General features: G+C 32.8%; 1 protein-coding gene across 1 annotated transcript in view; it reads left to right on the forward strand.

Annotated features, from left to right (window-relative positions):
• Positions 1–24,051, forward strand: part of LOC114328012 (disintegrin and metalloproteinase domain-containing protein 10-like) — a gene marked incomplete in the record, with an annotated part of 957,890 nt that overhangs the window by 150,055 nt on the left and 783,784 nt on the right. The window contains 1 exon segment of the mRNA XM_050649896.1: positions 20,738–20,885. Within this exon segment, the coding sequence (XP_050505853.1) occupies positions 20,738–20,885 (148 nt within the window).

The following is a 24,051-nucleotide window of genomic DNA, read 5'->3' on the forward strand; positions in this document are numbered from 1 at the left end:
CATTGCAATGCGATGGTTGGTCCAACTTGCGAAATGAAAGTGTAATTAATTTCATTGTTACAACACCCGAACCGTTATTTGTCAAATCAGTACTAACAAAAGCAGAGAAGCATACCGCAGAATATATAACAAAATTAATGGTTGAAGTTCTGGAGGAGTATGGACCTAAAAAATTTTTCGCTATTGTGACTGATAACGCAAAGAATATGAGGAAGGCTGTGAGACAATGTGAAGAGATGTATCCCCATCTTGTATCATACGGCTGTTTAGCGCACACATTACATTTATTGTGCAGCGATATTTTGAAATTATCTTCAATAGAGACACATTTGTCACATATTATACATATCGTTAAAACTATTAACCAGTGTCAAGTACTGAGAGCTCAATTCACAGAAATAAGAAATGAGATGAAGTGTGGAGTGTCTCTTAGCCTACCTGTAAAAACAAGATGGGGTTCACATGTAAAATGTCTTCAAGATCTGACTAAATGCAAGTCCGTCCTACAACGTCTAGCAATATCTCCAGATAAAACAATTCAAGATAGAATACGCAGCGCAAAAGCAAATTTACTTGATGAAGGATTCTGGATAAATTCTAGCGCTCTTGTTGAATTGCTTAAGCCAATTACTGAAGCAATAACACGTCTTGAAGGAGATTCTTCGTCAATTCATTTGGTTTGTGAAACTTTCGCGAAAATCGGTAGTAACATATCTACTCATTTAGAATGCGTGAAACTAACGGATTGCGAAAAAACAGAAGCGATGGATAAATTTATATCAAGGAAGGAATACGCCCTTCAACCGATCCATTTTGCCGCAGACTTACTAAACCCTCGGTCTGTTGGTGCAAATTTATCATCAGCCGAAAGGATTGAAGCGATGAAATACATTACTACTATGTCAACCACGACCACGATAGAGATTGGTGATGAAGGAGTGTCAAAGATTACTGAGGATTTAGGAAACTATTTAGCTAAAACAGACTTTTTTGGCGAAACATTTTTATGGAACATACTCGATAATGTCTCTTTGGTTACATGGTGGAAAGGATTTTGTGGACATTCATGCCTCTCCAAAGTTGCAGTCAGGATATTGACAATGCCGTGCACTTCTGCGGCAACAGAGAGAAGCTTTAGCTCCCAGAGCAGCATTCATACGAAGAGAAGAAATCGCCTAACAACTCAAAGGGCAGCAAATTTAAATTATATACAATATAATTCAAAATTGCTGAAACGTTCACGACAACATCACATACAAAGTCAATATCCTATAGAAGAGACTGTACAGAACAACGTTTCGATAGAAGGTAGAAACTTACAGAAGGAGATAGAAGTAATTGAAAACCATATTTCCGAAGAGGAAGAATTAGACGAGGTAATTTTAAATTTAGGCATTTTTTAGATATGTGATATGTGCATGTGATATATGCAGTTTGCTTCTTTTCCGATTTTCCAATGCATTCCACCGTTTTCGAATAAAAAATTATAAATCTTATGTTTTCAGACAATATCATCATGGCATTCAAATACAACAGGAAATGGAAATTCCGACGATGATTTTAATTTTGCTGACTTTGCAATGACCGATGATGAAATTGATCAAAGAATGGAAACTAGGGAACAGAGACCAGCACGCATTTTGAGACAAAGCAAAGTGAACATTTTAGAAAACGTCTTAATGAAATCGGTAAATTAGTGTAAACACATACATATTTATTGTTTATATTCCAAAATTATCAATTTCAGGGTAAAGGCACAGAACAACCCCAAAAAAAAACGGAAGTCGAGAAGGATACTTCAGATGCCGAAAACAAGGTAGTTAGATCTGTATATATTATATTATAAACCCATTATTTTTACTCTCTATGTTTACACTTTCCTATTTAATTTCAGGATGCAGTTCTGGATTTGCCGGAGATAAAAAAAATTACACAAGGCTCATTGGAAGAGCAAACAATTGAAACTTCGACGTTTTATAACAAGAAGGTCTCCAGTTGTCTGCGAAAAAGGAAGTTGTGATTTATAAAAGCCGCTTAAAACAAAACTAAAGAACCTATGTTTTCATTTCTTTATTATTTGTATGTATTTCTTATCCACTTTTCTTTATTTCATAAGTATGTAGTTACTTTGTGTTTATTATATTCAATATGAATGCAAACAATTGATTTTTTAATACAATGAACATAAATTACATAAGTTACATAAATTACATCTGGTTTGTAATTTTTGGGTAATTTTACACGTGTAACTTACAATTTCTGAAATTACACGTAATTTCACATCGCTACATATGGGACATCAAGCTAATGGTGCGGTAGTCGCTGCATTATCTTGCGTGTTTCTTTATAGGGAGACAAATAAAGATCGACGTTAACCATTCATGTCTGAGCTATAAATTGTGTTAAAAGTATCACTAAAACATAAGTATGACTCTTTTACGTATGTATATCGCATTTTGTCATTTTTCGGCATTCTTTTTTACTAGTTTGTTTCAGAAACACGCTTACAATATACACAAATCTCTAAAAATTACCATTCTAGCATCGAGTTCTGGTTTGTTTGCCTCTTGCGATCCTCTGGACCAATTTGTCTCTTTTCGAAGCTCTCGAATGAATTCGGTCCCAAATTGATCATAAATTAAGTTTTCCAACAGTTAGCAACTTACAATTTCGTTAAGGACACAAAAGAAGATATAGGAGGGAAACAACGTTCGACAAAGCTTTTTAGGTCTCCCTTGGCAGACGTTAGTAAACAAGAAGGTCAACAAGAACTATAAATAAATTTATTATGACAAAGAGTTTTCCAACGAGTCTTTTTACCATTCTGGAAAATCATCATTTAATAAGTTAAATAAATAAATAATGCGATTTTCGTGGGATTTTGTAAAAACTAAATTTTTTTATTTAGTCACGGCACAACTCAGTTTGTACAAAATTAGAGTAAAAGTTTAAAATAGTAATAATTATTATGGTTGTATAAACTAAATAAATAAATAAAGTTTTGAAGGTTATACACAGTGAGGATAAAAATTATGGAATAAGTTCATTTTTTGGAGAATGGGTGAATTTAAAGACAAATCCCTAAACATATCAATTAAGAAAGAAATAAATCAATGTTGTTCTGAAGCTATTACCTCGTGGCATTTTTATAATTAATTATTTAGATGGAAATTTTGTATTTTGACAACGACACCCGATTTGGGCGTCGAAACATTAATAAAATATATATTTTCAATTTAATTGTTTCATATTTCCCATCTAAATAGTTAATCAAATAAAGCAATAATGTGTCAAAGTTCAATAGATAAACATTAACAGAAAATAAAAAAATACTTAAAAAATATATGTATGTATTACCTAATATAAAAGAATCTATTTAATTTATTCTGATAAGTAATATTTTTTTGTGGTGTGTAAATATTAAACGATGGTGGTTTTTTAAGGCACGATTAACTTTCATTGCCAGAAAGATGTACACTCAAAGTTTTCCGCAAACTCCCAAAAAACTTGCGATTATAAACGTCACTGCTACGCTTGATACATACATCAACAAATATATTGCTGTTTCCTGAGTAAGAAGTGACAGTTATCGAACACGGTTCTTCTTTTGACATACATAACCATGAATAAACTTTGCCTGAACCTATATACTAAACTAAAACAATAACAGAAAATATTACTACTAGGATTTTAACTAGGTGCAAACCTACAAGAAATGTTCAAAAATGGCCTGCTTTAGAGGTAACAGAAGAATTTTATATTCATCATCGGCCTCATGACGTATATCATTATTTATCGGTCCTTACCTTGAAAATTGTAGAAGGTTCGGATTTTAGATTGTAACCAGAATTTTGCTTTCTGGCGTAAGAGATCTATACTGCTTCTGTATTTTAGATTTCTCATTGTCCTAATATTAAAATTTAAATTTGTTGTTTGCTTTCAACTATATTTCCACGTATGTATTCCCTTTTTGCTTAAATTTTTTAATATACCTAACTGTCCTAAACTCAGAGTAGCGTTGGTGTTAAGGTGTTTTCTTATTACAATAAGATACCTGTCAATTGTATATTGTTTATGGCCCCTAAAATTTATGATATATTTATTGAAGGATTACTTGATTGTCTATTATCGATGATACATCATTATTAATATTGTAAACACCGTGGGCTGCTTGTAGGTGGAAATAATCAGTCCAATGACCGGTACCAGACAATAGTCGTTGACTTTCCTTCTATAGGTGGCGATCTGTTCGTAAATGTTGCAAAATATGTGTTTGGCCTATATAATATATTTTTATTGCAAATTTGATACTATCAGTTACATCCATTGTAATGCTATATTTTGGGGTCATTACAGATTTATCAAAAGTTTTTTTTTATTTTCTTTTTATATATGATTGATTAATAAAAATTTTTTTGTTTTTTTATTAAACATCATCCCATTTAATTTGCAATCTGTAAACTTTACAATAGGCAAATGTTAATGAAATAACGAAACATTTAAGAAAACTGTTGAAGGTCGGGATTCAACGAGTGCTAAAGCACCATTGGTGATGATGATTTTGACTTATATTGCCTTGAAAATTCAAACTACATTATCCCAACTAACTAAAAAAATATATTATTGATCTCTCCATATATTTTCTTTTTATTTGAAACTCTTGTAGAACTACTATTTTCTTTAAGACGTATAAAAAAAGAAGCTATAAAAAACCTTCTGCTACAATATAAAACCCTCACCATCACCATGTCAAGTTGAAGCGGCTTTAATATTTAAATAAGACATGTTCTAGAAAACTAATATCCTAATGCGGACATGACGTGGAGAAAAAGGCGTAAAACAAGCTCTGAAAACAAGTTTCTTTTAAGACGCCTTTTGGATTTAATAGAGATATTTGCTGCTACAGAAATATAGGGGAAAAAGTATTACTTAGTCCATCATGTTTTTGAACCTTTTATAGAAACGAAGCCAAAATATTTAATCCAAAATTTCGATTGGTAGGGAATAATAAAAATTGTTAGACAATAAAAATTTAATATTTTTTTAAGAACTATTTAAGCTCTTAAAAAAATCGGCTACAGACTCTATATCTAAATAATGTAGCAAAGAAGATGCAAGATTTTAATAGACACAAAACACTAGCAGTAATATACTGGCAGGATACTGGAACACTTTGGTAACCTGTCAATCGAGTTCTCCGGTGAGGAAGGTGTAGATGTCCTGGGTTGACCTTGGAAGCTGAAAGAAGTTATCGTCAATGACCAGAAGTTTGTAAGAAGTGCCCATCTATCTATAGATCTCTTCTTTTTTCCCGAAGATGTGATTGACAATGACTAGCCGGTTGTAAGAAGTGCCCACTTATCGCTTGATCTCTTTATCATTGCCGAAGAAAAAGTGATCACCGATGACCAGATGATAGTTGAAGAAGTAAGAGAAGTGACCCAGAGGGTTTTACGAATTGGTCGCTTACTTAGATCTCTTTTTCTTTCCCTCGAAGGTGCCACCCTGTATGTAGAGTGCAGGACACATGGCTTATTGCAAGATCTCTTTTCTTTTTGGTTACTTATACCAAGCGACTCGCCTTCTTTATACAGCTGCTCTAAAGATAGTCTAAGATACGATATAAGGTCGATTTGCACCGATCTGTTTAATGGATAAAAATTGTTGGATATGTAATTTAGCATGTTAGCAATTACAAAAAACAAGGGTTGTCCGATTTAATATTGTTCCAACTATAATTAATTAATAATTAAAAAATTACATTTTTTTTATAAATTTTAAAAAACATTTTTCGACCCGGACAGATATTATTTCAGATTTTTTAGGTCATTCTAAACAAAAAAGGTCTATTGTAATTTTTCTCTAAAGTTGATCGTTTTATTATAAAGTTGATTATTATATCAGTTTTTGATAAGTCTTTTGGATTAAAAAGATTAAAAAGGGTTCAAGGCAGGTTTTGTTTATATTCGATTCAGAGTTGGACTACCATCTCCATATAGCAACTATTTCAGCATCCTTATGCATCATCAGTGAAGATTATGCAGTCACAACTCTGAAGGGAATACAAACATTCTGCCTCTTTTAAGGCAAAACATCGCGATGCAATGAACCCACGTTTTGAGACGCAAATCAGCGACATCTCTCGTATTACGAGGAAAACAACGAAAAGCCCCAGACACAAAGTTTACTACTTTTTAAACAATTAGAATAATTGAAATAAAAATATAATAAACAATATTTTAAATCTAAGACTTTTCGTTAATAAACTGCTTTCTGGCTGCATCCCATATCTCCGGATTTTACAATATATAATCACGTAGAGACAACGAAAATAGGAGAAAGCAAATAGAGGACACTTAGGCCACGCATTTACCTTCTCTTTGTCTAGGAAAAGGACCGAAAGACAGTTTCTAAATACTCAAAAACTGAGTAAAATGAAAAAGATTAAAAAGGGTTCAAGGCAGGTTTTGTTTATATTCGATTCAGAGTTGGACTACCATCTCCATATAGCAACTATTTCAGCATCCTTATGCATCATCAGTGAAGATTATGCAGTCGCAACTCTGAAGGGAATACAAACATTCTGCCTTTTTTAAGGCAAAACATCGCGATGCAATGAACCCACCTTTTGAGACGCAAATCAGCGACATCTCTCGTATTACGAGGAAAACAACGAAAAGCCCCAGATACAAAGTCTACTACTTTTTAAACAATTAGAATAATTGAAATAAAAATATAATAAACAATATTTTAAATCTAAGACTTTTCGTTAATAAACTGCTTTCTGGCTGCATCCCATATCTCCGGATTTTACAATATATAATCACGTAGAGACGACGAAAATAGGAGTCTTTTGGACTTATTTTATTCTGAAACATTGTTTTTTAGTTGTTAATGCCCGTCTCCCCATAAGAAACCTTCCTCATTAACAATTAAAAAAATATGTTTTAGAATAAAACATGGTTAAAATTCTTATTGAGACCTGTAGACTAAGAGCCGCTATAGGTGAAATTTCTTAATAATTTTAGGCACGATGGGACCCTATAACTTAAATAGTAGAACCTAAAAGAAAACGTTTGAACACTGTGCCGTCACTTTTCAGTGGCACATGCGTCGACAGTGGCGCATCAAACTTTCCACTTATGGACGGGATAAATAATTTAAAAGTTACCCTCCCTTACTAAAAGAATTAATTTTTTTTTATTTTTTTAAGTTCTATGTGATTAACACAGAGGATTCAGCGTAATTTTAACCCACCACCCCCTTCCCCCTGCCCCTGCCCCCAACATCAAAAACTTCATTTTTCGTTTTTATTTTTTTTTTGGTGGGATGCAATCAATTTTAAAACTTCAAAAAATTCACACGCATAGCTGAGGCTTTTATAAAACATGCCTTTTTTTTATAGATCCATAGGTAGAGTGTACATAACCTCAAAAAATTAAAAGAATTTTTTTTTTTCAAAAAAGCGTATAACTTTTTTTCAGGAATAGCTGCAGGTCTAGTTTTTTCTTAATCTTGTGTGTTTTATCAAACACTATATTTTAATTTTTTTCAGATTTTTCCGTAAAGCTCCCCACCTTCGAAAATCCGAAAAACTGTTTTTTGGGGGGTTTCGGGGGATTTTCCCTATTTTATAGACTTCATAATATATCAAATCAATTTTGTTTTTATAGGTTATATGTAACTTGAAGTAACTGAGTCCTTTAAAATATTTAAAAATCAGAAAAACACGTTCAAACCCCCCAAAACCCCCTTAAAAAAAAGTTTTTTGGATTTTTGAAGGTGACCAGCGTTACAGAAAAATCTGAAAAAAATCAGGAATATAGTGTTTGATAAAATACACAAGACTAGGAAAAAATTAGATCTGCAGCTATCCCCAAAAAAACGTTATATACTTTTTTCCAAAAAACAAATTTAAAATTTTTTTTGAGGTTATGTATACTCAACCTACAGGTCTATAAAAAATAGAAGTGTTTTATAAAAGCCTTAACTATGCGTGTGAATTTTTTGAAATTTTTAAAATTGATTGCATCCCACCAAAAAAAAATAAAATCGAAAAATAAAATTTTTGATGGTGGGGGCAGGGAGAAGGAGGTGGTGGGTTAAAATTACGATGAATCTTATGTCTTAATCACATAGAACTTAAAAAAATGAAAAAAATTAAATTCTGGTAATGAGGGAGGGTATTTTTTAATTTATGTATCCCGTCCATAAGTGTAAAGTTTGATGCGCCACTGTAGACGCATGTGCCACTGAAAAGTGACGGCACAGTACTCAAACGTTTTCTTTTAGGTTCTACTATTTAAGTTATAGGGTCCCGTCGTGCCTAAAATGATTAAGAAATTTCACCTATAGCGGCTCTTAGTCTACTAATAGAAAAATGTTTGAACTTGAGTTTGTGTACTTGATGATTATAAAAATCATGTTTTTTACTTGTGTTTTTGAGCCTTGAAAATTGTCATCTTTCGTTCTTTTTTCAGTTTTAAATTGTTTATTAACTCGAAAACGATCAACTTTAGAGAAAAATTACAAAAGACCTTTTTTTGTTTAGAATGATCAATCTGAAATAATATCTGCCCGGGTCGAAATTTTTGTTTAAATTCATGAAAAAATGTCATTTTCTCCATTAATCAATTTTTATCCATTAAACAGATCGGTGCAAATCGACCTTATATCAGATCCTCTACTAAGAGTTATATGGAACTGCGTTTAAACCAGTCCCTAAAATTTTTCAACCACGACACTCTCCTTCTTGCTATACTCATTCCTCCTCTTATCTTTCCCTGTATTATCAGTCTTAACATTTCATATTGCTGTTCCGTCTTTACGTGTCCGAGATGTTGTAACTTTTTTTTATTTTAATTTTGTTTATTATTTTGTATTTTTTGCCCATTTCTCGCAATACTTAATAGTACTAGACTAAGAGCCGCTATTATAGGTGAAATTTGCTAATCATTTTAGGCACGATAAGAGCCTATAACCTAAATAGTAGAACCTAAAAGAAAACGTATACTGTGCCGTCACTTGTTAGTGGCACATCCGTCGACAGTGGCGCATCAAACTTTCCACTTATGGACGGGATAAATAAATTAAAAGGTACCCTCCTTCACTCCCAGAATTCAAATTTTTTCATTTTTTTTTTAGTTCTACTTGGGGAGCGTTCAAGTATTACGTAACGTGCTTTTTGAAGATTTTTGACCCCCCTCCCCCCCAACCTGCGTTACGTAATACTTGAACGGTCCCTTGATTAAAAAAAGACTCAGTATAATTCTAACCCACCACCCTCGTCGCCCTTCCCCCACCATCAACAATTTCATTTTTTGTTTTTATTTTTTTTTTCATATTTCGTTTTTCAGATGGGATGCGATAAATTTTTAAATTTCAAAAAATTTACACGCATAGTTAAGGCTTTTACAAAACATGTTTATTTTTTACACACGCGTAGGTTGAGTGTACATAACCTAAACAAAAATTTTTTTTTTAAAAACTTATTTTTTTTAAATTTTTTTTTGTTCGGGATGTCTGCAGGTCTAATTTTCTTTAATCTCGTGTATTTTATCAAACACTATATTTCTAAATTTTTTAAGATTTTCCGTAAGGTTCGCCTCTTTCAAAAATCCAAAAAACTGTATTTTGGGGGACTTTTGGGGATTTTTCCTATTTTATAGACTTCAATGTAGATCACATCATTTTCCCACTATAGATCACATCAATGTGTTTTTTATAGGTTGTATGTAAATTGAAGTAACTGAATCCTTTAGAACATTTAAAAATGGGAGAAACACCTTCAAATCCCCAAAAACCCTCTGATAAAACAGTTTTTTTGGATATTTGAAGGTAACGAACTTTACGGAAAAATCTGAAAAAAAATTAGAAATATAGTGTTTGATAAAATACACGAGATTAAAGAAAATTAGACCTGTGGCAAGCTACCACCAACAAAAAAAAGTTATACGCTTTTTTCCAAAAAAGAAAAATAAAAATTTTTTTTAGGTTTTCTTCACTCAACCTACGAGTCTATAAAAAATAGACATGTTTTGTAAAACCCCCAACTATGCCTGTGAATTTTTTGAAATTGTAAAATTGATCGCATCTTACATAAAAGAAATAAAAACGAAAAATCATGGGGTAAGAGGGACGGAGTGGTGGGTTAAAATTACAGTGAGCCTTATTTTTCAATCTTAAACAATCTTCAAACTTAAAAAAATGAAAAAAATTGAATTCTGGTAGTGAGGTAGGGTAACTTTTAATTTATTTATCCCGTCCATAAGTGGAGAGTTTAATGCGCCACTGTCGACGCATGCGCTACTGCTACTAAAAAGTGACGGCACAGTGTTTATACGTTTTCTTTTAGGTTCTACTATTTAAGTTATAGGCTCTTATCGTGCCTAAATGATTCACAAATTTCACCTATAGCGGCTCTTAGTTTATATTGAAAATTACTCCCAAAATATTTTCTATAAAGTACCAAACAATCGTGTATTATTATTACCATTTCAACAACACAATTTTGTGTTGCCATTTTGTATTATAATATAGTAAGTTGCAATAAAACACTAAGTATCTTTTGTTACCGTCGGCCGTAAACTCTAAACATTTCCTCGGAAAATAAAGTCTTTTAGTGCGGCCGCAGACAAAAGATTACCCGAGACATCTTCCGCTCTATTATAAAATGAGGCAAACAACGGCTGAGCTCCTCAATGTGACTTTATTGCAACGTGCATTCGGCAAAAGGGTCCAAGCGATCTCCGCAGACTTTCATCCCACCACATAATCTTTGGTTAAGTTCTTTTTCGACAACGTAACTCGAAACAGTCCCGGAAAACCGGGTCAACAGGGAGGAACAGCTTAGAGAAAGAGGGTTTTGATGTTCACCGTTACGTTTTAGATGAAATAAAAATGATAGACTACGAACAGGACTTTACTTACTTTCTAAATTTGTATTTAAAAGGATCATAAAGTAATAAGATAACATTGTATTTGTTTTTTAATCTACTAAAGCTTTAACGGTGGTATCAACTAAAATGTAAGATAATAATTAAAATAAGTCACTTAATTATTGTTACTTGCAAAGGTAACAGATAAAAATTCAAATGTCAAACCTCAAGAAAACACTTTAATTTTACATGTTATAAAATCATTAAGTTGTGGTATGAGTAGGAGAAGAAGTGCTAATAAAGAGAAAACTTGGTGGTGGAATGATGAAGTGCAACAGAAGATTATAGGGAAGAGAAAGGTATGACTAGAAAAAGGTATTCTTCTTCATGTATCATGTCCTTTCAGAACGTTGCTTACCATCATAGCTATCTTCATTTTATTCACTGCCACCCTAAATAGCATCTTGTATCAACTTGATACCAATCTCGCAAGTTTTTCAACCATGAGGTTCTTCTTAGTCCTGGACTGCGTTTGCTTGCTATTTTTTCTTGCATGATATTTTGTAGCAACTAATATTTGGGACCTCTCATTACATGTCCGAACTACTCCAGCTTTTTCTTCTTGACGCTTTTAGTGGTGGTCGCTTTTAGAGATCAGTTACCAGTGAGAAGACCAGTGACCAGTGATTTTTATATCTTTTTTACTCATTTCGGGAAGGCGGTTTATTGCAGTAGGAGACACTGTTATGAGCCTTTTTGCTTGCCTTTGACCTGGTGTGTTAGACCAGTATAGTTGTAGTTTATTAAATTCCCAGGTCCGGAGTTCCTCTCTGATAGTCTTTTTAGGCTTTTTGATAGTCCACAGAAGAGTTCTGGACCTTGGAATGGGGTATTGGTCCCTTCTTTTGCGAGGCTATCAGCTTCTTCATTTCCTGAAATTCCCTTGTGACCTGGCATCCACATCAAAGTTACTTTGTTGCACTCCGTCAGCTTCTTGAGGGATTGTTTACAGTCCCAGATCAACTTTCACTCATAAGTAAATTACTTTAGAGCCTTTAAGGCAGCTTGACTGTCTGATAAAATAAAGACTTTTGGCCTACTAGTGTTTCGGTTGAGGCATTTTTGGGCACCAATGTCTATGGAATGTATTTCTGCTTGAAAGATGATTGGGACATTTCCAAGATATTTGGATAGCCTGAAATTAGTCCCAGTAACTCCCACTCCTGCTCTTTCATTTATCTTAGATCCATCCGTACACCATATGAGTGAACCTTCTTCCAGTTTCGGTTCAACTGCTTCACCCATTTGGTGGTTTTTTATGACCACTTCAATCGGTCTTTCGAAGTCCAATTTGACTGGCAATCTGTCTTCTTCTTCTTCAACCTTCAGTAATCCAACTTTGGACATAGGCCTCCCCCAATTCAATCCAGTGTTGTCTATTTTGCGCCACTTGTTTCCAGTTGTGTCCTCCAAATTTCTTTATGTCATCGGCCCATGTCATTTGTGGCCTTCCTCTACTTCTTCTTCCTAACCACGGTCTCCATTGTCGTATTTCGTGATTCCATCTTTTATCCTTCAGTCGGGCATTGTGTCCTGCGAAGCTCCATGTTAATTTGGCAGCATGTTATCCCGCGTCTTTTACTTGGGTTTTGCTTCTAATCCATGTATTTGTTTTTTTGTCTATGAACCTCACCCCGAGCATTGATCTTTCCATCGCTCTCTGTTCCATCGCTCTATTTTATCCATATTGGCCTTGGTGAGTGTTCACGTCTGTGAACCATACGTAAGTATAGGGAGGATACACTCATGCCCCTGAATCTTATATGAAAAAATTGGGGAATTTCCCCCACCACTTCCACACCGATCAGTTAAATAAAGAGAAATGACAGCCTATCTCGCTCACGAAGACTTTAACCAATCATTTATGTTAACAAATGTAAAGACTGAAAAAGTTTTGTACACACTTATGAAAACAGGTGAACAGGGAAAGTGTACTTTTGAAGTGTGTAAAACAAATAAATCCTAGCTGAGCGCTTTCGGCTTATAAAGTCATCTTCGGAGCTATGCTACAATAGAAAGGTATCTAATGAATAATTGATCTTAGAATTCAAAAGTTTAACTTACGTCAAAAGGTTCAAAATACCACTATGAAGAGAAATGGATGGAGAAATTTTGTATATCGTACATGGGATCCATTTCTCTTCATAGTGGTATTTTGAACCTTTTGACGTAAGTTAAACTTTTGAATTCTAATATCAATTATTCATTAGAGACCTTTCTATTGTAGCATAGCTCCGAAGATGGCTTTACAAGCCGAAAGCGCTCAGCTAGGATTTATTTGTTTTGCACATTTATGTTAACACCATACCTGAATGTCACAAATAAAATAATCAAACGAGGCTTACCTCGGCAATGTCAATTCTGTCAAAAGTAATGACAGAATTAGGGTAAATAATTTTCTATTAGTTTACAGTTTTTATTGTATTATCTCTAACGATTTATTCTTAGTAATTTCAATTTAAGTTGGTTCTTATCCTTCGTTTATAAAGTGTAGTTTTGTTTTAGTTACGAAAGAACTTTGGTGTTGTGTTAATAAAAAAACTAAACATTGTTTATTATTGTTGTGTACAAATCATAGAAAAGTTATAAAAATGCATAGGTAAATAGTAATTAGTTTATAACTGTTTTATCTGAAACAACAAATAAATACTAAATACTAAATTTGACAGCAAAAATAACATATTTTGTAACTTGAGAATTCCAAATAATTTATGAGTATTACTTAGATTTTATTTAAATAAAATACTTTAACAAGCTTAGTAAGTTCTGGTATTTTATTTTAATAATATAGGTGTGATTATTTCTTGTAAAATAAGAAGATATTTTAATTAGTAACGAAATTGCTCGCAAGAGGCGCTAAACGGATAAAATTAATGTTTGTCCATTTGAATTTCCCGCTAAATGGTGATTAGTTAACACATCGGACGCAAACGGCGTAAGGAACCAAATTTTTACAGTGAGTTGCCTATCTATCCGGTAATACTATATTATTTATCTATGGATACACTGATCGTAAACTCTGGTTCTCAAATATTGTTCTCAAATATTTTAGTGTGTTCTGGTTCTCAAAAATTTGAAGATTACAGTTTACTAATTAAAAAGTGGAAAAAGTACATGTACAAACGAAGTAAATTTATGGAGTCTTTTTTTTTTTCATTTATTAAACCCATTATCTCAGCTAAGTTGGTTATTTTACGATGAGAGTTATTATCGTTTTTATTTTATTATTTTTTGATATTACCTTTTTTTCCTTTCTTATCCAGTATGAGCGATACAATATAAGTCGATGATCATCCCGGTAGATGTTTTAAACCTATTTATTGCGCTCACGTTGCCTCTATCGACTGCCAGAACAATTGTTCCGAGTATTAGAGCTCTTTTCGAGAACTTTTCTACCTGATAGGCTATGTACTTTTCGCAAAAACATTACAATTCGACTTTCAAAGACTTTTCCGTGTGGGCGAGAGGGTTGGTTCTTTTTCTCTATTCGTTTCGAGGTGATTTTGCTTTTCTTTGTGTTTGATTTCGTTCTGGGTGAACTAGGATAAAAAAAATTCGCGTAAAGATGTGTCGTTAGGTGTTGTAAGTTGTTGTTCTAGGATTTTAATGTACTGTATTAAAAGGTATATAAAATTTATAATTATTTAAATAATGTATTACAAAATTGATAATTTTTAAATACACTTAAGGGAAAATGCGCAAAATGTCGCCTGTCAAAATTTTCAATGTGTTTTAAATGTGTTCTTTTTTTTTTTCGAATCCTGAGAAAACTAATTCTTAAGTATTTTTGAAAAATGTAAACGCAGGATGAAAGATTACGTTATTCCGATGGCCGAAAGTCCCTTAGAATAAATAAAAAGTTTTTTTGAATGAAATATTTGCAATTAAAAATCACACTAAATTTTCTCTTTTATTTTCACCCCTGTAACTTATTAAAATAAACATAGAAGTTTTCAGGGACTTTCCGCCCCCAGGAATGATGTAATCTTTTATTCTGCATTTAAATTTTTCAAAAATATTTATTAGTTTTCTCAGGATTTGAAAAAAATGAATACATTTAAAACACATTGAACATTTTGATAGGCGATATTTTGCGCCTATGCCCTTAACTCAGAATGAATGTAACATGTTGACAGAAACAAGGATAAATTGATGAAAATAAGAGTACTGAAAGCAGGAACTTACTAAAAAATGTTTTGGGCGCCAGAATAATGACCCTATTTACTTACCAAGATAGCTTATACTGCTGCAAGATGTGTCTTAAGGAGGGGGTATGGTTTGAAATATTTAATTTTTTATTATTTCAAATAAAAGTGCATACTTTCAAGAATACTCTCTGAAAATTTCAAAATAATCGGAGTAAAATTACCAGAGATACAGCGTGTTGAATATCTCTACCTTAGACTCGCTTTGCCGCGACTTCGCGCCAGCACGCTTGAGCGTAGTGAGAAACGTTAAACAACTGTCCGCCTTCTCTTTTGTAGGTTACTCCTCGATTCAAAAAACATATTCCAATGTGCATCACTTTACGATTTGGCAGACAAATAAGAAAATGAAAATGCAGTTGTCAAAACTTTAAACGCATTTTTCTCAAAACTGCTTTTTCAAATGCGGTGGACATTGTAACTGAAAAACTACTCGGCCGATCTACCTGATATTTTGCACAGATTTTCTTTAGATATTTCTCTTTTTTTGCTTATTTTTTGTTCAACAATAATAAATCTATTGATTTTCACGAAATTTTACCCAAAAATTTCATTTTTTTGATTTCTGAGTGATACCAAAAATTTAAAAGTCATTAAAAATAAAAAACTCGACGTTTTTACCTCGTAAAACTCATCAGCTAATTAAATCTTTTTGAATTTTTTGTTTCGTATGATCGAGTGACGAGTTCTGATGTCCACCGCAAAATCCATTTTTTTGTGAGCTGCCTGTCAAAATTTGTCACCAATGGCATATTTTTCAATATTTTGGATTGACTTTTTTTCTAAATAATCTTTGAATTGTACTGAATATGCCTATGTAATTTAAAAATAAGACAATTGTACCATAGCTTCGAAAAAATTCACAAAAATGTGCTTGATATGTTGATTTCAAACCATACACCCCCCCCCTCCCCGCCTTAAAGGAATTTCTGAAACTGTAAAAATTAAATTTCCTGGATATCTTTAAAAACATAGAAAAAGCTGAAAGGTTGTTAATAGCTTAACGGCGTCTAGTCGGATAAACTTTGATGTACGGGAACACTGGAATACGTGAAGTTTTACTTGTGGAATGTATCATTCTGACAAGTTTATGATTGTGAAAACTAGCAGATTGTTTTTAGGTTTATTCAATAGCGAACTTTATATAATATATGAAAAAATGTTTATCCGACAAATATGTTAGGCATTTTAATAAGTCCAACACGTGTTCTTCTTCTTCTTCTTGTAATTCTTCCTCCTGTCGGAGGTTGGCTATCATAACAGCTGTTCGTACCTTATTGGCGACGGCTCTAAAAAGAACTACTGAGCTGCAACTATACCACTCTCTTAAGTTTCTCAACCAGGAAATTCTTCTTCTACCTATGGATCTTTTCCCCTCAATTTTGCTCTGCATTATGAGCCTTAATATCTTATATTTCGACACGTAGAATATGTCAAATGACAGGACTTATATCGGTGATAAATAGCAGTCTAATTTTGCGTGAAAGTTTAATGAAACGGTAACAAATCAATAATTGGAAGTTCTGTCCGACAAAATACATGAGACGTTTTCGTAGTCTGACGTTCGAAACCTGTAACTTGTTCCCCATTTAAAGCTTCCCCTGTTCCAGTGTTTCCGTACATCAAAGTTTGTCAGATTAGACACCCTTAAGCTATATTATAGTCAATACAAATTTTCAACTTGCTATTAATAAACTTTTTTTTGGTACGTGGGATACAGGTGTAACACGTAGTATTTAAAATAAATAAACTTATTTTAACGTAAAATTGGTTTATTCTCAGTAAATTGTATGTTTAATCCCAGTTTTTTAAGATCCCATGTAGCTATATAACTTTTTAAATCAATCCACAATCCACAAGAAAAAGTTGATTCTACAATTCTTCCCTCAGATAAACTGTTTGAATAAAGTTGTTCATCAATCAAAACATCTTCTTCAATTACCTCACATCACATGTTTAGATGCTCCGTAGACGTGGCCCTCTCTAAATGCATTTCCGGGTAAGATTATCAATCTTTCACGTGTACCTGGAATCTGAAATTGACCGTTCGCATTTACGTCTTTTCAGACGTTTTCGGTAATGGAAAAACCGAATTACACTCCAGAATTTATAAGTTTTGCTGCTTGGGATGTTTTGGATGGTCAGTGGGCTTTGACTCAAATACAAAAAATGCAGGTTGCTATTTTATTGCGCAGTTAAAACACGACGAGAATTCATTAAATTTTTATTGGTATTCTTTTTATTCTATTAACTAAAGAGTTAGAACTAAGATAATTATTTTTATTAGGGCTGGTGTTTATATCATATAGCGAAATAAGTCAATAGCTAGATAGATAGTTTATTGGTAATATTGATACAAAGGTATCTTTTACAAGTCAAGTCTACATATTGTTATGCTCTACTTTATCTCTGTTATTAGATTGATTAGCAAATTCTAAATTTAATTAATTACTCAATTATTTTCATTTCTAGATATGTAAAACAAAACCAAATTCAAATTAAATTTTCTAATAAACTTTATTCTCAGGGCTAATTTTGTATTCGATGCAATACCTTTGATTTGTGGCTTCTAATATCTCTAGTTGCTTACTCCTTCCAGGATAAAACAGTGAAATTAAACACATTCAATATCATATAAATGTAATCTATTATTTATTTATCCAATATGCCGATTTGGAAAAAAATACTAAAATCTAAATTTGTTGCAACAATTTCTTACTTAATAAATCAAGCTTTAAATCCGATGTCTCCTTGTTTTAACAAAAAAAAAAATTATATAAATAAATTATTGTTTATTCATACTAAATTTAATAAAATTTACTTTTCTCCTTTTTGAATTGATTACTTTAAGATGAAATGACTAACTGAGTTATAGAACTGTTCAATACAAAAAAAATGAGCATATATGGTGTGGATATAAACAAACTCTCTCCGTTTCGACAAATGATTTGACTAACCCTTTTGTTTCTTCACTCCTTCTTTTCCCAGATTGCTTCAAAAACAAAAAAGAATGTGTGTGTACTTTGTACGCACGTAAGAAGTTATACTTCTATTATATGATTGATTATATGATTATAAACGAAATTAATATACTTTTTATTTATATTTTATTTAAATATTAAACCAATTTATACTTACTACTTCTCAAACATTTTTATTAAAACAGTGCCAAAAATTAAAATAATAAAGGAATAAAACACACAAAAACACGTTAAAAATGCCACAAATGATTTCTGAACATTGTCGGAAATTTTTTTAACTAAATACGTATTTTCTGAAAATAAAATTATATAATAAATATACTTACAATCATAAAATGTATAAAAAAAATAAAAGTTTCTATTGGGATTCGAACCAACTTACCAGCGCGGCTGGTATTGGCGTTGTATTGGGGTTCACTCGCATTAAACGCTTCGCCACGGAGACAATGTGTCATTATGTGCGAAGATCGACTAACTAAACGGATTAAACTTTTGACATTTTTGAATTATGTAAATCAAATTATTTTGATTTTGAATTGAAATGATTTAGAATTGAAAAAATACAACAAAACGTAGAGTAAGAAAACAATATATTAGGTGAATATTGATAGAAATTTTGATGGTAATCAAATTATGTAAATAAAAGTATTACATACTATGTATTTTGGTAGGTTCAAATAGGTAGGTACCTATGATACATTTACAATTATTACGTACCTGTTGATTTAAAAACTATTTAAAAATCACTACAATTATAAACTTTTTTGTTTCTGTCCTCACAACAATAAAACTAATATATTATACATTTGTTTACCTTCATATTGAACAATTATTTATTATTGACAGATCATTTCAACACCCAATCAGAGCCCGTATAACGACTAATAAATTTCGCAATCACTTGCATCGTGCAAAGTGGCTATGTTCAAATATCATAATAAAATTTGATCAACTATTTTTAAAACACTTACCAGTGTAAGATTCTTTAGCTTTGAATAAGCGAGATCATAGATCGTCCCGGTTGATTGTTGTTATCCACAGTTCTCTACGCCTTCGAGCTAATAGGTTTTTTATCAGTAATTTTGCGGCACTCACTAGTCACAGTTTGATGGGCTTTCCCATTGGCATGCAACAATCATCTCTTCTATGTTAATAAGTCCAAAAATATAATATGAAAACTATTTAAAAAGGCAGTATAACCATTAACTAACTTTTTGTTTGTTGATTCTCTTCTTACAAATTTTAAAACGCAACAACCATACATAACCAAACCACAGTCCCACAGCTGCCATATTGGATAATTTTTGTCATGTCATTTGAACATCCAATCAGAACAAAGTTGTAATGCGACTGCGCCGGGATCAAAGGTTTTAATCCTATTAAAATTCACCCTCATATCGCGCGTAAAGAAGTATAACTTCAAAAAAAAACAGGACTCTCTCGAATTCTCCACTCAGTTTTCTCCTTGCTCAATATCTTGTGCAAATAGATACCAATCAGCTACTCGTTCTAGACAGAACAAAGGAATCTTCCTCGGGCACAGGAAAATTTTACTTCTCAACCGGTCAACAATTTCGTTTCAACTTGATTCTGCTCGCAAAGGCCGATTTCACCACTTTACACTGACTTCTCACTTTTCAAAAACTGGACTGCTCTCTCCCGTTCTTCATCACACAGTGACCATCTTTTCTCTCTCAAATTCCGACTTCCCATTCTCATCCCTTCCATCGATCTTTCTCTACCTATCAAAAACAACCTCTCTACCCACACATCCGTACTTTCCTTTCCTAAGAAAACCAACTTAATTTGTATCCAACTTTCCATCTTGTTAAAATTCTAAGAGACATCAAATTACTATCGTTTTTTCAAAAAACTAAACAGAAGGCCTTACATTCTAAACTCAATAAAATTTGTTTATCGTTTTAAACCTTCTACAAATTATTTACAAAAGTCCTATTGATGTTCACAAACGAAATACCATGCACTTTCCAATATTTTCGAACCATGGTCTGTAAATCCTTTCAAAAAACCCATTAACGAAAACCACATTAACGATTTCACCTTCCCCGAAAAAGCACTGTTTATTAACTAAATTAGACTCTATACAATTTTTTGTCGTATACAGGGTGAAGAAAATCTACGATCTCCTAGTCCAGATATAAATTTATTTTCTGATTTTTTCCAAAAAAACATTCTACAACAATATATAAATACAAATGTCAATATAGTTAAAATATGTACACACACAAATATAAATATAAAATACAATTAATCAAATTAATCAATTTAAACATATTAAACTCCTCAAAGGAAAAACATAGTAAAGTTTATCAATTAATTAAAAGTGTGTTCATGTATAGTTATTTTTTTACGGTACCTTTACGTTGAGTCGTTCGTCTTCTTCTTTTCCTAGTCGACTAGGATGGATTGGGCTGGTTTTCTGGCACTTTGCACTTGTTTGGGAGTTATAACATAAAACTGTGTGTCTTTTGTGAAAGTTTATACATTAACACACACACAAATTAACTAAATATAAAGATGAATATGACAATATACTTGATCATATAATAATACAATTTCTTCTTGTCATAAACAACGTTTTTTTTTGTTACAGATTTCAATTTGAATTCGTGGATTCGGCACTACGAGCCTGCGCAATACGATCCGAAATCGTTAGTTTCGCAACATACACGCGTTCGAAGAAGTTCGGGGAGTGAGAGAGGCCGATATCCACTTCGATTAGACATCCAAGGGCATAACAGGTAAGTCTACGTATTTTTTATAAATCAAATACAGTCAAACCTTCCCATAGCGACTATACTCTTTGAATCCAAAGCTGGTCGCTAAAGAGGAGTGGTCGTTTAAGAGACAACATATGAAAATTAAACTGAATTTTACGTTGTTTCATTGTAATTTCAATTTATCAAAAACATAAATAAATACAATGACATTATCTAATTTAATAATAGGTTGCATATTTTTTTGGACACACTGTATAGTGGCACTCTTGGAATGAGATGTAGCATTATCCAGAAACAATATCACTTTTCTAAGCTGCTTTTTTATCTTCCTGCTATATCGTCATACTCCTTTAACACTCCGTTACTCGCACACGGTGTATGAGACCGGCCCTCTAAATAACTTCCTATAACTCTGATTGTAGTGGAGATTTTGAATTGCTACTGCATATACCTCTTCAGTCATCAGTCGACTGTGGGTGAAGTCCACGGGCAGTGTAAAAAAGAGTATTGTACTTTTATTATTAGGCAACACGGTGCGGTACAACGGGTATGAGTATTTTTGTTCACAATGTTTTGTGTTTAAATCAGGCATCGGCAGTTTTAATTAATAAGGTTATTTGAGATCTTTTTCTTATTTTAAATGTTTATACATTTCAACCCATTCAATGTTTATACATTTGTTTATTTATATTTAGCTATGGATTACGAGAAGGAGAAGCAAAGATTATTAAAATTATTTGAGGAAGTATCGACTGACGAGGAAGCGTATGAAGATGATTATGAACAAAGTTATTTTTTATTAAAGTAATATAATGTTGACACAAACGCATATTTACAAAAGTATATGATCATAATATATTCATTAAATAATAAATTGGACACAATTTTGGAATTTTTTTTTAAATATTGCTGACCCATATTTTTGATCCCGGTCTTCTGCACCGTGCGCGAGTATTCGATCACAAAAAATTGGGCGATTAATGGAAGGTAAAATAATTAGCAAACAGCTTTTCTTTCCAAGATTTCGCGTTTTCTACATGAACACCGGCGCATTCGCCACATATTGTCTTAAGAGTATTGTGTTGACGAAATCTTCCTAACCAAGGAAGATGTCTTCAAGTCACATAGTCCTAAACATTGCACGATTTTAAGAACTTTGGTTTGAATTATATAGGCCTAGATATTAGCAAGTTTATATTTCCAGTCTTACAACACCCAATAAACACAGCTTGATCCACAGCAAGTCCCTCTTTTATTGGAAATTTTCTTTTTCAGTCAATGTTACCACCTTGAAATAAATTTCTGACCTCTTCTTTATATTGTATTATACACCTACACTTTGTATTGTATTAAACACCTACAAAAGTCGAGGGAATGTCACCGAAGTTATTATTCCACTGGCTCTCCAAAGCGAAATTTTTAATCAACACGACGTGTTCTGAGGGACTAGAAACCTCAAATTATTTTAGTGATGACAACTTTGGCATGGTTCTGATTAATATTCGTTCTATCAGAAATAAAACTGATGAATTATTTTTGTTTCTGGAGGAATTTGGATTTCCCCCGATCGTTGCGGTTACAGAGCACTGGCTTGAAGTTAACGAGCCTCTATTTGTAGAAAAATATACCACAATTGCCAGGTATGATCGTCCAAGTTCGGCTCATGGAGGCACCCTAATTCTCTCTAGAAATAATGATTTTCCTGTGGTAACAAAATATGACTTTTTGTTAAGTGAATCCTTCTTCGAGTTTTCCTTAGTTTATAATAAAAATCTTAATCTTTACATTACATATTTGCATTTATAGATCACCTGACTCTACCGTGGAACTATTTTCAGAACCTGCTAAATTTGTTAGATGACCTGCCTCATAAAAGCAGAAAAATTATATGCGGTGATTTTAACATTAATTATGCTGCTACTTGTGCTACCCAAGTGTCCCTGGCCAACATATTTGAATCGTATGGTCTCTCAATGCACGTTAATTCTCCTACAAGGATTACAAAAACTACATCTACCATAATCGATTACATTGTCTCCGATTTCTCACCCCTTGATGTCTGCTCTACAGTTATTAATGCGGGACTATCTGATCATGAAGCAGTGTATACGAAGTTTAACATCTTCAGCAAACCCTCCTCAAAAACCCGACGTTTAGGTAGGATTTTTTTAACCAAGAATTTTCGTAAATTCCAAAATTTATGCTTAACTTCTGAGTGGCACTTTCCTTCTATAGACGTGGACTATAATTTCAGTGTTTTTCTAGATAAGCTTCTCTGCATCTTCAATAAGCCATTTCCTTTAATCCCTATTAAGCCAAAACATCGGAAACCTTGGGCTACGAAAGGTATTCGCATATCATCCAAGAATATGCGTTCACTACTATACATCAAGAAATTTACTACCGGTGTTTCTGTCACTGAATATATCTCGAAGTACAGGACAACATATCTAAAACTTCTCAAATCAGCTAAAAAAGCCTATTATCAAAATCGTCTGGGAAGCTCTAAAAGTGTTGCAAAAGAAACTTGGTCTATAATAACCGATCTTCGAATTAAAACTCACACAGCTCAATCATTTTCCCTTCCATATACTGAAAGTCTAAACGAATACTTCGTTAATGTGAGTAAAAATATAACATCAACTATTTTGCCGCAACAAGATCCCGTTTCCTGTCTCCCTAACTCAAGAAAGGTCTCGAATTCATTCTTTTTAAGACCAGTCGATTACTCTGAACTGATCCAAACAATCAATAGTATCAAACGCAAATCATCCTGTAGTACTGATGGACTATCTATAAAAATTTTCTCTAATCTCACAGAAAATATGTTGGAAATCCTCGTCTCTCTAATTAATGATTCCTTCGAGAAAGGTAAATTTCCAGAGTGCCTAAAGACAGCCATTATTATTCCTCTTTATAAGGGTGGTGAAAAATCTGATGCCTGCAACTATAGACCTATTGCCTTACTACCGGTACTCTCCAAAATTATTGAGAGACTCGTTAAAACTCGACTCCTTTATCGTTGATAACAACATTTTCACAAAATCAGTTCGGCTTTTTAACAAATAATTGTACCACTGATGCCATGTTTTCTGTACTACATGACGTTTACCAAGCACTAAACAATAATCTTTATACTGCCACTGTTTACTGCGACTATGCCAAACCTTTTGATTGTATAAATCAC

Source organism: Diabrotica virgifera, chromosome 1 (genome assembly GCF_917563875.1).
Source record: "Diabrotica virgifera virgifera chromosome 1, PGI_DIABVI_V3a".
Lineage (NCBI taxonomy): Eukaryota > Metazoa > Arthropoda > Insecta > Coleoptera > Chrysomelidae > Diabrotica > Diabrotica virgifera.